This window comes from Salpingoeca rosetta, assembly GCF_000188695.1.
Source record: "Salpingoeca rosetta unplaced genomic scaffold supercont1.10, whole genome shotgun sequence".
Taxonomy (NCBI): domain Eukaryota; class Choanoflagellata; order Craspedida; family Salpingoecidae; genus Salpingoeca; species Salpingoeca rosetta.
Genome location: NW_004754924.1, coordinates 135,571 through 148,697, shown reverse-complemented (window position 1 = coordinate 148,697; position 13,127 = coordinate 135,571). Strand labels below are relative to the sequence as shown.

Genomic DNA, 13,127 nt, shown 5'->3' with positions numbered 1-13,127 from the left:
CTCATTGTGATCATGGCCGTCCAACGATGATCACTCGCGCGTTGTCGCTTGTGGCACATGGCGATGCTGGTGGTGTTGATGGTGGTGTTGGCGGTATTGGTCTTGGTCTTCTTGTGCATGTGTGAGAGTGTGTGCACGTGGCCATCGGTGTTTCGTTTTCATTGCTCTTCAATATTCTTTTCGACTCACGCCACTTGCTGTGTCCGTGACAGAGATTGATCAACGACTTCTGCTGCACCAATAATCCGCGCTTCCCGCGTCTTGTCCACAACAACCAACGCGCGCCAGGTGTGTGTGTGTGTGTGTGTGTGTGTGTTGGCGCCATCGTCACCAGGCAATCTTTGGGCAACAGGCACTGTTGCTCAGTGTTCGAGAGCGTGTGCTCGGCAAATGATGCACATCACCCTCGGCAAATGATGTACATCACCACACCACGCTAGAGGCACAACTCAGTGTTCACACCAGTGCAGACTGCGCTTGACCAAACGCAAGTGATGCATATCCACTCGCGCACTGTATTGATAGCGCTCATCACATGGCACTGCCCCATCCACAACCTGCGCTGCTTTGCTCCCCGTGTGTGTGTGTGTGTGTTGTGTGTCGACCAGGATGGCGGCCACCATCGACATTCGACAAACATGGGCCGTACTCAGTCTTGGGCTGGACAAGATCCTCAACGCGGATCTTCGTGCCAGCAGCAACTCAGGCACAATCAAGGCGCTCGAGAAGACGGACTACATCGAACTCTACCAGTACGCGCCTTCCCACACCCACATGCCCCAACACACACGTCTCCACGCTGCAGTCAGCCCCTTGACACACACACACACACACACACACACACACACACACACACACGCACGCACACACACACACACTCACTCTCTCGTGTTGTGGGTGTGCCGAATTGGCGTGCGGGTGACACTACATTGACGTCACGCATGCTCATCATTTGTGTGCTGTGGTGGTACAGTGAGGTATTTGGGTACTGCACAAAGAGCTCCTCGGGGTCCAGGCCTCTGGGCGCCATGCAAGCTGGCGCACGATCCCAGTCCGGTTGGTGACCCTCCATGCGCGTCCCTGTGTCTGTGTGCATGCGTGTGTGTGCGTGTGTGTGTGTGTGTGTGTGTCTGTGTCTGTGTGTGCGTGTGTGTTTCTGTTTCTATGTGTATGTGCGCGCGCGCGTGCGTGGCTGCCTGCACGCTTTTGCATGCATGCTTCACTCACGTTCATGTCACCCAACCCACACCAGCCGACAAGATTTACGGAAAGGACATTTACGACAAGCTCAAGGACTTTCTCATTGAACACAACAAGAAGAAGCTCAGCGTATGTTTCAACAGCACACGCAAACAAACAGAGAAGCACACAAGCACACACACGCACGCACGCACACACGCACCTTGTTCGCGTATGCCAAGCGTTTTGCCTTCCTCTATGTGGGAGAAAGCTTGCTCCTCCTCCTCCTCCTCCTCGTCAAAACGCGCATCTGTCCACTCACACGCCGTCCACCCCCAACGTCCCCTTCCGCTCACACTGTGGGTCGCCGTCGCCACCACCACTACCACCACCACATTACCTCGCGCTGCCTGCTGTGGGCTTTGTGGGACAGGCGCTGTCGCAGCTTCGCGGGGAGGAGCTGCTCAACACATACCGCCACGAGTGGGGGCTGTACGACTTTACGCGCACCATCATCGACAACATCTTCAGCTACCTCAACAAGCACTGCGTGCCCCGCGCCATCGAAGCAGACATGCCCGGATACTTTGACATCTACACGGTGCGCACGCGCTGTGTGCCTGTTTGTTTGTTTGTTTGTTTGTTTTGTTGTGTGTGTAAGTACGCACTTGAGTCTGTGTGTGACTGTGTGTGTGTGTGTGTGTGTGTGTGTGTGTGTGTGTGTGTGTGTACACCTTATGTGTGTGTGTACACTTTGTGTGTGTGTGTGAACACCCGTGCGTGAGGTTTCGGGATCAGGCCCTTGGGTGTCATCTTTGCAACTGCTGTACATGAAGCACATTTCAGTGTGCCTGCCCTGACCTCACCCATGCGCTGGTTCCACTTGCCTCTGCGTTCTTGCGACTTCCCAATTGTCACGCCTACAGCTGACCGTCTTTGTTTGGAGAGAATACCTCTTCAAACCCCTGCACGAGAAGGTGCGCAACATTTACAGCACCTCTTGCACCTGTCTCTCTGGTTTGCACGCATTGGTGTTGCTGTGCATTCCTCACATGAACAACACACCCACACACACCTGTATGTGTGCGTGTGTGTGTGTGTGTGTAGCTTGTCGAGAGCGCGCTTGAGATGGTTCGCCAGGACCGCAACGGCGTTCAGATCCGCACCAGCGCCCTCAAGGCGTTTACAGCAAGCCTCGGTCGGTAGAGGGCGGATGATTTTTTTTGGGGGGGGGGGTTACACGTGCTCTGTGTGGGTGTAGGGGTGGGTGAGTGGGTGTGGTTGACTTTCGCTGATGCTCCTTCTTACCCTCGCGACATGAACACACATGCATGCATGCATGCACACACAAACACACACACACACACACACCAGTGGCGATGGGTTTGGATGACAAGGAGAATGTGCAAGGGCTTGTTGGGCGCGTTGAGTTCAAGCCAAAAGTGAACCTGGACGTGTACGAGCAGTACTTTGAGAGGCCGTACCTCGCCGAGACGCGCGCCTTTTACCAGAAGGAGAGCATCTCCTTTGCAGACGCGGGCTCCCTCGCAGACTTTGTCAAAAAGGTCAGGTGTCGTGTGTGTGTGTGTGAGGGTGTGTGTGTGTGCGCGTTGGTAAAGCCATTTCACTTTTGGTTCTGCTATCTGCACGATTTCCTGATCCCCCTCCCCCTCGGCCTTTCGCTTATTCCTCTGTGTACAGGCGCTGGTGCGCGTTGAAGAGGAAGAGGACCGCGTGCATCAGTTTATGCACGAGTCCACGGGCATCAAAGTCGCAGAGGAGGTGTGTTGCCACCGCTAATGTCCATGAACATGTTCAGGTTACAGGTGACGCTGAGGCATGCATGTGGCGTTTGTGCACAAGTGTGTACGTGTGCGTGTGCGTGTGTGGGGAGAAGTTGATCCGTGTCCACTAACACCTGCGCCTTGTGCTGCGGCTCAAACTTGCGTGTGTGCAGTGCAACAAAGTGCTTGTTGTGATGCACCAGGACGCCCTTAACAACGAAGCGTCCGTCCTCCTGGAAACAGAAAAGGACGAAGGTGTGTTTGTCTGTGTGTATGTCTGTGTATGTCTGTGTGTCTGTGTGTGAGCGCACAAGCAGGGCAACCTGCAACTTCTTGACTTGACTTGACTTGCCTTGTGCTTGTTCCCTCCATTGGTGCATCTCTTGTGCCTGGCCTCTTCCACTTGCACTATTTTGACTCGGCTCACCCCCTGTGCATGCGTGCATGCATGCATGCTTGCCCTTGAGCAGACCTGAAGCGGCTGTACACGCTGCTGCGACGTGTGCCGGAGACGCTGAAGCCACTGCGGGACCAGGTGGAGAAGCACATTGCACAGCACGCGCGCAGCGCCATCGACGCCTGCGGCAAACTCGGCGCGGTGCGTACCTCACACACACACACACACACACACACACACACACACACACACACACACACACACACACTTCTTCGGTGTTCCTTTTGATGCTGTTCGTTGTCGCAGTCGTCACGATGACTGATAATTGACGTTTGATGGCCCGTGACTTGTGTGCTTGTTCCCGGGGCTTGAATGTCGTCTTTGTCGTGACAACTCTTTCACCGTCTCACTCACTCACCGCCACGGCCACCACCACGGCCTCATATCGCCCCTTGCCGCTTCTATGCAATGAAAATGCTTCGATGTCATGTGCAGTCGAGCGAGGATGCGCGCAAGTTTGTTGAGACGCTGCTGCAGGTGCACGAGAAGTACCTGAAGCAGATCAACCTTGCCTTTGAGAACGACACGCTGTTTGTGGAGGCGATGGACAAGGCGCTCAAGGACGTGGTGAACCGCAACGCCGTGACGGCCAACGGGCGCAACTCGACACGCAGCCCCGAGCTGCTGGCCAAGTACTGCGACTCGCTGCTGAAGCGCGGCTCAAAGGTGGAGGGCGAGCAGCTGGAGCGCCGTCTCGCCCAGGTCATGACCATCTTCAACGTGAGTTTCCCCCATGGTGCTGGTGCTGGTGCTGGCAAGAGGCGCTCTAACCCCCATACCTTGAGCCTCTGTGTGTGTGTGTCCGTGTCGTGTTGTGTCGTGTCGTGTGTGTGTGTGTATGTGTGTGTGTGTGTGTGTGTGTCGTGTCGTGTGTGTGTGTCGTGTCGTGTGTGTGTCGTGTCGTATGTGTGTCGTGTTTCCCTCTTTTCGTTTCTGTTCACCGGCATACTCTGTCCGTGCAGTACCTTGAGGATCGGGACGTGTTTGAGAAGTTTTACAAGAAGTTCCTTGCGAAGCGGCTTGTGACGGGCGGCTCTGCCTCTGACGATGCGGAGGCCATGTTCCTGTCCAAGCTCAAGGCCGCCAGCGGGCACGAGTACACACACAAGCTGCAGCGCATGTTCAACGACATTGGCACCAGCCGCGAGCTCAACACCAAGTTCAAGAACCACCTGCGCGTCTCCGGCACGTCGCTGAAGGTTGACTTCTACGTGCAAGTGCTGACGAGCCACTCGTGGCCGTTTACGGCGCAGCTCAACGTCACGCTCCCGCCGGTCCTCGGCCGCTGCCTCGAGCGCTTCTCCATGTTCTACCAGGTCTGATTGCCGCCCGTGGTGCGCCACGATGCTGGTGGTGATGATCATGTTGCTGGGGGTCGTGATATTGCTGATGGTGGTGATGACGCCAACTGGCGACTCGCTCATGTCTCTTGCCTTTCCTTGCTCCCCCCCCCGTTGCCTTGCTTCACTATCCTGCCGGCAGAATGAGCACCAGGGCCGCAAGCTCATGTGGGCGTACCAGCTGTGCAAAGGCGAGCTCCTCACACACTACCTCAAGAAGCCTTTCGTCTTCCAGGTGCGCTACGCTGTGTGTGTGGGTGTGGGTGTGTGAGTGTGTGTGTGGGTGTGGGTGGGTGTGGGTGTTGGTCTTTGACTTGGTTGGCCTCGCGCCCCCATGGTTGGTTGTACAGCTGTGATTAACCGCCTCATGTGTCGTTGGTGCTCGCAGGCAAATCTGATCCAGATGGCTGTGCTGCTGCTGTTTAACCAGCAGCTGAGCATGAGCCGCTCCCAAATCCTCGAAGCAACGGGCGTTGACGAGGTGCAGCCGCGCACGATGTCATACGCTTTGTCTTGCGCGTTTTTGTGTGTGTGTGTGTGTGTGTGTGTGTGTGTGTGTGTGTGTGTGTGTGTGTGTGTGTGTGTGTGTGTGTGTGCCTCGTGTGTGTGGTGTGTGTGTGTGTATGTTTGTTTGTTTGTTTGTTTGTTTGTTGAGCGTGTTGCCAGTGTACGCGCATCAGGAGCACTTGAAGCAACATCTGTGTGCGCCTCGCTCACGCCACGACGTGTTTCGCGCGATTGATTGTGTCGCTGTGCGATGTGTCCGTGTTGCCACCTGCTCCCTCGTGTGCCAGAAATCCCTCAAGCCACAGCTTGACAACCTCCGCAAGATGAAGATCTTCAAGGAAGAGGTGTGTGTGTGTGTCTGTGTGTCTGTGTCTGTGTCTGTCTGCGTTGGACGTGCAATATCGGTTTGAGCCTCCTCGTTTGCTGTGCCTGTCGCGAGACCCGGGCGTGCTTCAAGCCGCTCATGGTGGTGTGGACCATGTGCCCGTTCTCCGTTCATTCTCCGTTCCTTGTCATTCATTCTTCTGTTTTCTTCTTCATCCCTTGTTTGTGCAGAACGAGGTGATGACGCTGAACGAGAAGTACAGCTACAAGAAGCTGAAGATCAAGATTGACCAGCCCGTGAAGAGCGAGCAGAAGGAGGAGTCTGAGACGACACACAAGATGGCGATGGAGGACCGCAAGCTTGTGATGGAGGCGTGCATTGTTCGCATCATGAAGATGCGCAAGCGCCTCAGCCACACGTCCCTCGTGCAAGAGGTCATTGAGCAGCTCCAGTCGAGATTCAAGCCAGACGTCGGCATGATCAAGGTCAGGACGCGCGCGCGTGTGTGAGGTTGTGTGTTTGTGATGTTGTGTGTGCGTGTGTGTCTATGTGTGTGCGAGGTTGTATATGTTGTGTGTGCGTGTGTATGTTGTGTGTGTTGGTATGTTGTGTATGTTTGTGTGTGCGTGCGAGGTTGTGTAAGTAAGCAAGCTCCCCCTTCCATCAATCTCTCCTCCAACCCACGCGCTCTCGTTTTTGTGATGCCTCACCCACCACACGCGACCAAACGTGTCACATCTGACCATGCAGAAATCGATTGAGTCGCTGATTGACAAGGAGTACCTTCGCCGAGGTCAAGTCCGCACAGAATACGAGTACCTTGCATAACATACACGCTCTGTGTGTGTGTGTGTGTTATGTGTGTTTGTGTGTGTTATGTGTGTTGTGTGTGTGTGTGTGTGTGCGTGTGTGTGTGTGTGTGTGTGTGTGTGTGTGTGTTGTGGAACGACCTTCGTTTGCATCTTTTTGCGTGTCGTATGTCGTCTTATTCGACACGATAAACAGTAGCACTATTCTTTGCGCCTGCTGCTGCGCGCCATCGATTTGAACCAACACAACAACACAACGGAACTGTTGGCCGCCTTCACGTACCCACGACAACACAGCACAGCACAACACAGCACACACACGGCACACGCCATGGATGGGGAGGAGTGGCGTGTTGCTGCTGGCACTGGTACTGGCACGGCGGCGCTTTCAAACGCCTCATCCTCTACTGTTGCCGCAAGCAGCGGTGGCGGGAGTCACAATCACGACATGATGGCGGGGATGTGGATGCCAACGACCATGTCAACAACAACACCATCGTTCATGTTTCCAATGCAGCACATGCCCATGATGACGGTGTCCATCCCACAAATGTCCATCGTGACAACGTCGCCAACCACCATGATGCACGAGCCATCACAACCGCCACAATCACCACAGCCGCTGCAGTTTGCGTCGTCGTCGCTGCTGGCATCGTCTGCTTCGTCTGCGACCACGCCAATGCCACCTGTCGGAGACAACGACCTTGTGCTGGCTGGAAACTTTGACATGCAGCCAAGCAGAGTGCAGCCAGGGGTGATACCAACAGCATCTTCAACAGCGGCCACATCCACAAACATGTGGGGAAGCGCATCCGCAGCTACCACGTCAACGACAACCCGCTGTTTGCGGTGCGGTCGATCTCTGCAGGATGGCATGTGCGCCCTCCGCTGTGGTCACGTGTATCACGAAGCCTGGTGAGCAGCTCCACTTTGTCTGCGCGTGCTTGTGTGTGTGTGTGTGTTTGTGTATGCGTGTGTTTGTGTATGCGTGTGTGCTTGTGTATGCGTGTGTTTGTGTATGTTTGTGTGTGCGTGTGCGTATGTGTGCATGTGCTTGGTCGTATTGAACACCCTTCGTTGGCGCTACGACTCATTTCACACATTATTACATGCGTCAGCGCACAATCCCTGGACAAGTGTACATCGTGCCGTCGTAAGGCGTCCAGTGGCTTTGCCCACAACCGATCATTTGGCACGCTGTATTGCCAGTCAGCAGCACAGGCCAAGTGTTGCATCTGTCTGGACACCATCTTGCTCAATGGTGGCGGCGTCTTCCTTGGATGTGGTCACGTCTTCCACGAGGAATGGTGCGATTGTGTTGTGTTGTGTTGTGTGTTTGTTTGTATCTGCGTGTCTGTGTGTGCGTGTGTACGCCTGTGCATACGTGTGTATGTGCGTGTGTGTGTGTGTGTGTGTGTCACTTGGTGCAGCGTGTGTTGTTCCCAGTTGATCTGCTGCCAATGTACTCTTCTCCATCTGCTGTGCCCTTGTCCTGCGTTCACCTACACACACGTAACACCACCCTGTCCCCATTTCAACCAGCGTGTCGCAAGTGAGGGAGAAGAGCTGTCCCATGTGTCGCGTTCCATTCCGTCAGACCAAACGAAAGCGCATCATTCGTCTCTTCCTCGAAGGTGTGCATGTGTGTGCGCGTGATTGTGTGCGTGATTGTGTGTGTGCGTGTGCATAATTGGCGGCGCGTTCGTTGTTGCTTTTTTTTGTTGATATGGGTGTGAACAGGTCCTTCCTCGTTCGGTCACACTCCGACCGCTCAAACGCTTCGAGCCATCCTCACACCACCACATCCTGTCTGTCGTGCGCGGCATCACCCCCTGCACACACCAGACGAGAACTCTCCAGCGAACCAGACAGCAACATCATCATCAGCAGCAGCAGGTGGAGGTGATGGGAACACCGCCGGCAGCGATGATGTCGTGGCACAGCTGCTCAAGGAACGGGCCGCCCTCAAGGTGGGTACACTGTCTGTGTGCGTGTGTGTGCGTGTGTGTGCGTGTGCGTATGTGTGTGTGTGTGTGTGTGTGTGTCTGTCTGTCTGTCTGTCCGCTGTCTCAGGTTGACAATTGCCGTTCATTCCTCGTTCGCGGTGACCTCTGATGCCGTGCACTCTTTCCCTCATCATCAACGCATGGCACTTCCCGCTCATCATCACCGCAACAACAGGACGAAAACGAGAAGTTGGCCATTGAGAACCGATCGCTGAGTAAGACAAACCCGCACCCTCGTCCCCTCTGCTGTATTGTTCCGCCGAACCACACTCGTTTCATGACATCACTCCTCACGTGCTGCTGCGGTGTGTGTGTGTGTGTGTGTCTGTGTCTGTGTCTGTGTGTGTGCCATGTGATGCAGAGGTGAATGTTGCGGACACACAGGAGCGGCTGTCGTCGATGACACGGCAGTACATGGACACGAACCAGCGCCTACAGGAACAGTCGTTCCGCCTCAACCAAATGTCCTCAAACTACACGAAGCTCCAGGTGCAGCCATCGTCCTTGCCCCTGCCTCTGTGTGTGTGTGTCTGTGTGTGTGTGTGTGTGTGTCTGTGTGTGTGTGTGTGTGTGTGCCTGTGTGCCTGTGTCTGTACTTGTGTTTGTCTCTCTCTCTTTGTCTGTCTGTCTCTGTCTCTCTCTGTCTCTCTGTCTCTCTCTCTGTCTCTCTCTCTTTCTCTCTCTGTCTCTCTCTCTGTCTCTCTCTCTTTCTCTCTCTGTCTCTCTCTCTCTGTCTCTCTCTCTCTCTGTCTCTCTCTCTGTCTCTCTCTCTCTGTCTCTGTGTGTTTGACTGTTCCTGGCGGTGTGCGTGCGTGCCTCACGTGCCATTCACCAATCCCGCGTTTTTGTTCGCATCACACCGCCACCACCGCCACTTGAACAGCGCAAGGCCAACAAATACGATGAAGTGATGAAGCAGCACCAGGAGCTCCTGAAGCAGGTTTGCACCATCCAAGCGTGTGACCGGTTGTTGTTGTTGTTGTTGTTACAGTTGTTCTTGTTCTTGTTCTTCTTCTTGTTCTTGTTCTTCTTGTTCTTCTTGTTCTTCTTGCTTGCCCCCCCCCCACACACACACACACACACACATACACACGCACGCAATCACACCGATTCCCCTTCCAACACGACGTCTGCCTTTACAGGTTGATGCACACAAGAGCGAACTGACTGCACTCCGCAGGTGAGCGACGGGTTGAACTGACGCTGTGATTATACTCCGTCACACACACACACACACACACACACACACACACACACACACACACACACACACACACACACACACACACACACACACACACACACACACACACACACCTACGGTCGCTTCTTGTTTCGTCATCACCATCGCCGTGCCATCATGGCCGTCATCAGGGCTGTGAATGTGGACGCCAACCTTTGGGCGGATTGCGAGCAGAACGCCAGCGCAACGTCACCGCAGCAGATTCTCTTCATCAACAAACTCCTTGTTCAGGTGCGTGGTGTGCACTCATTGGCATGTCTTCCACACGTGTGTCTGTGTCTGTGTGTGTCTGTGTCTCTGCCAAACCTTAGAGGTTGGCAAGCTCCCCTTTCACCTGACGCCCCAATTTCACGTGTACATGTGTGTGCACTGCTTGCAGACGCTGGCTGACATGCGAAAGGCAAAAGCAGAGGTGGAAGCGAAAGTTTCACAGCGCGATGGCAAAATTGCTGCTCTTCAGGCGCAACTCAACAAGGTGTTGCATCAGGGGTGTGTGGGGGGGGGGGTTGCTGTCACCAACTCTGCTTTCAATGCTTTCATGTTCACACACACACACATCATGAACCACGAACACATGCAGGTAACGAGCAAGGCCGGACCGCGCACCCTGCACACAAGCACACCGGCACGCAGTCGGAATGCGACTCATGATGCCTCTGCACCCGTTCACCATGGTAGTGGTGGCAGCGGTAGGACCAGGTTCGCTGGTGGTGCAACTGCCAAGCGCCGTGCTGCCAGCAATGCCGTCGCTTTGACGACCAGCACCAGTGGTGGTGGTGGTGTGCGGTTGCCGCGCAAACGAGCCATGATCAAAGATGATGATGATGACGACGAATGCAATGGCGATGGCAGTGGTGCTGCGAATGGGAGCGGTGGGAATAACGGCGCTGATGTCAAGAGTGAGAATGGTGGTGGCAATGATGACGACGATGATGAGATTGTGTTCTTGGGTGAGACCAGGTCCACGAGTGTGGCGACAGCACCAACAGTCAAGCATCGCACCTCCCACAGCTCACTCAGCCATCATCATGACGACGATGATGAGGATGATGATGATGATTTGCCGCCTTCAGGCTTGTTTGAGGTAAGCTTGAAGTCAAGTGTGTACGTATGTGTATTCGTGTGTTTGTGCGTTTGTGCGTTTGTGTGTGTGTGTGTGTGTGCGTATGTGTATACGTGTATGTGTCATGTATCATGCTCTCATTTCAGCCACGCTTGCCATTGTCACCTCATCTCCATGGCGATAACGGCTCACTTCATCATCAACCACTCGCGACCACCATCACCTGTTTCTCACCCCATCCCATGACTGTACAGAGTGCGCGCCGTTCACGCCCGCGTGTGAATTCCACCACAGACTCTGCGATCGGAAGCACGAACACAAGCTTCCACTCGCCGGCCACACACGGCTTGAAGGCGTGTTCTTCTTCGTCATCATCATCGTCGTCACTGGTGTCACCATCCACAGCGGCACCAACACCAAATGCGTCTGCTCCTCATTCTTCCTCTTCTTCCTCTTCTTCGCACATGTCGTTTTCCTTTCGCCGAACAAACGGTGCTTCTGCGGTATGTATGTTTTCAGTGTATGGGGGTGTGGGTGTGTGTGTGTGTGTGTGTGTGTGTGTGTGTGTGTGTCCGAACATTTTTGCTGCATTCTCATTCACCCCGTCTCGTTGTTTGCTGCCTTATCATTCACCCCGTCTCGTTGCTTTCCCCTACCCCCTCCTTCAAACGCACGCCCATCTTGCTTCATGTTTGTTGACAGCGCCGTGTGTCCAATCTCCATCTGCACAAGCCGTCAACAAAGCGAAAGAACTCCTTCACAGGCAGTTCAGTGCAGGTACCAGTGCATGTGCGTGTGTGTCTTTGCATGCGTCATTGTGTGTGTGTGTGTGTGTGTGTCTGCCTGTGTGTATGTTTGTGTGTGTGCGTCTGTCTGTCTGTGTGTCTGCCTGCCTGTCTATTTGTCAGTCTGTGATTGTGACTCGTAATGTAACCTCTCATCTCATTCACTTGCACCGCCCATCAGGTGAACTATGGCTACGACGGCCTTGGAGGTTCACACAAGGTGCATCTATTCACACACACACGCACACACTCCACAAAACATTTGCACAACATGTTTATGTGCAACCTGTGCAACCTACGATCCTCACATACACGCACACACACGCTCTCTCCCCCCGCCACCACCCGCTTCCCTCTTCGCAGGTGATCAATCGAAGCACCAGCACCCCACGGCAGCTGGCGCCGACGCAACCACGCAAACAGATGAAGAAGAAGAACAAGAAGAAGAAGAACACATCCCAGAACAACCAAGAGGCCTCGCTTCTCGCATCGTTCCTGCAATCGCACACGCACCAATCGTGACGACAACAACTGTGACGACTTGAACGAACAGATGCTCTCCGTTTCCATATGTTGATTGTACAAAACACATCCGCGCATATGTTGCTTCCATGCTGATTGCAAGCTCACGCATGTATGCACCGGTTGTCTTCTCTCGCTCTTTGGTTAGATATACGTGACCATGCACTTGTTCGCCCGCATTTCGCGATGTCATGTTGCTTTTCAACTACCCGTGTGTGCATACGATGTACAATAGGATCAGGCTAGGCGTTGCAATCTTGTCCCTACACCCTGCTTGTTCGCCTCAATGAACACGCAAACAGAAAGCGCTTGTGCTGTGTCTTGTCGCTGGCCGTCACGAGAAAGGGGGCGTTTATTGTCAACACACATGCACCACACACACACACACACACACGTACAGGCGAATGAGCGGAAGGGAAAAGGAGACCCATGTAACCAAAAAGCGCTTCAGCAACGAAAGAGGACAGTCAACAGCACGAAAGGGACATTGGATGAAACGTGAACAACAGACAAACAGACGCAAGCATGCATGTATTCGAGTCAGCAGTGGTCAGCATCCGAGTACCGAACACAGACATGCACACGCACACGACGAAACAAGGTTGTCAGCATCAGCAAGTTGTATGGCAGGAGAGGCCACGACAAGCAAACTTCACCACAAAACGCACACACACATCAGGGGGTATCTAGAGCAGCAACACGAGGGATACGCAGGATGGTCAACAGCACAACCACACACACACACACACATACACATACACACATGAAACCAACATGACCAAGACACAACACACCCAAAGAAGCACGGGTCAGCATTCGAAATCAGAGGGGTGGCATCAGTTGCTCATAAAGCCGTAGACGTCGTTCGCGTTGTGCTTGAGCACCATGAGCTGGTGCGAAAAGCGCGGGAACCACGACCGAAACTCGCGCTGGCGATCTGCGTAGTCAAACTGGAACCCCGTGTTGTCGGGGTCGCTGTATGCGCTGCCCCACAGCAGCGACGTGAGCGGCACAGTGTCGATGATGCGGTCGACAAGCTCCCGCTTCTCGCCCTCGGACAGCGGGAGATTGCGTGCGCCCGAGAGGCGGATCCACATGCGCGAGTTG

The 13,127-nt window shown here is 54.2% G+C and overlaps 3 protein-coding genes across 3 annotated transcripts in view; 2 read left to right on the top strand and 1 right to left on the bottom strand.

Moving 5' to 3' along the window:
• Positions 1-609: 609 nt before the first annotated feature.
• On the top strand, positions 610-6,420 carry PTSG_04332 (uncharacterized protein; the record flags this gene model as incomplete). The annotated part of the gene is made up of 17 exons (XM_004994362.1): positions 610-752; positions 974-1,056; positions 1,253-1,329; positions 1,613-1,780; positions 2,106-2,156; positions 2,287-2,377; positions 2,554-2,744; positions 2,881-2,961; positions 3,137-3,218; positions 3,431-3,561; positions 3,856-4,140; positions 4,383-4,736; positions 4,903-4,995; positions 5,149-5,241; positions 5,555-5,611; positions 5,823-6,077; positions 6,343-6,420. 17 exons carry the CDS (start codon positions 610-612, stop codon positions 6,418-6,420), a joined length of 2,313 nt encoding a protein of 770 aa, XP_004994419.1.
• A 183-nt stretch (positions 6,421-6,603) lies between these two features.
• PTSG_04331 (uncharacterized protein) lies at positions 6,604-12,325 on the top strand. The gene is made up of 15 exons (XM_004994361.1): positions 6,604-7,316; positions 7,520-7,708; positions 7,944-8,035; positions 8,247-8,371; positions 8,583-8,622; positions 8,769-8,896; positions 9,291-9,347; positions 9,550-9,587; positions 9,782-9,881; positions 10,030-10,125; positions 10,231-10,734; positions 10,968-11,216; positions 11,416-11,490; positions 11,680-11,718; positions 11,862-12,325. The coding sequence occupies exons 1-15, from the start codon at positions 6,733-6,735 to the stop codon at positions 12,018-12,020; spliced, it is 2,475 nt and encodes an 824-aa protein (XP_004994418.1). The 5' UTR covers positions 6,604-6,732; the 3' UTR covers positions 12,021-12,325.
• Positions 12,326-12,354: 29 nt separating this feature from the next.
• The window catches only part of PTSG_04330 (uncharacterized protein), a gene marked incomplete at its 5' end in the record, with an annotated part of 2,304 nt that continues 1,531 nt past the window's right edge, over positions 12,355-13,127 (bottom strand). Inside the window, one exon of the mRNA XM_004994360.1 lies at positions 12,355-13,127. This exon is cut by the window's right edge and continues 1,037 nt beyond it. Coding sequence (XP_004994417.1) covers positions 12,857-13,127 — 271 coding nt within the window. The 3' untranslated portion in view covers positions 12,355-12,856.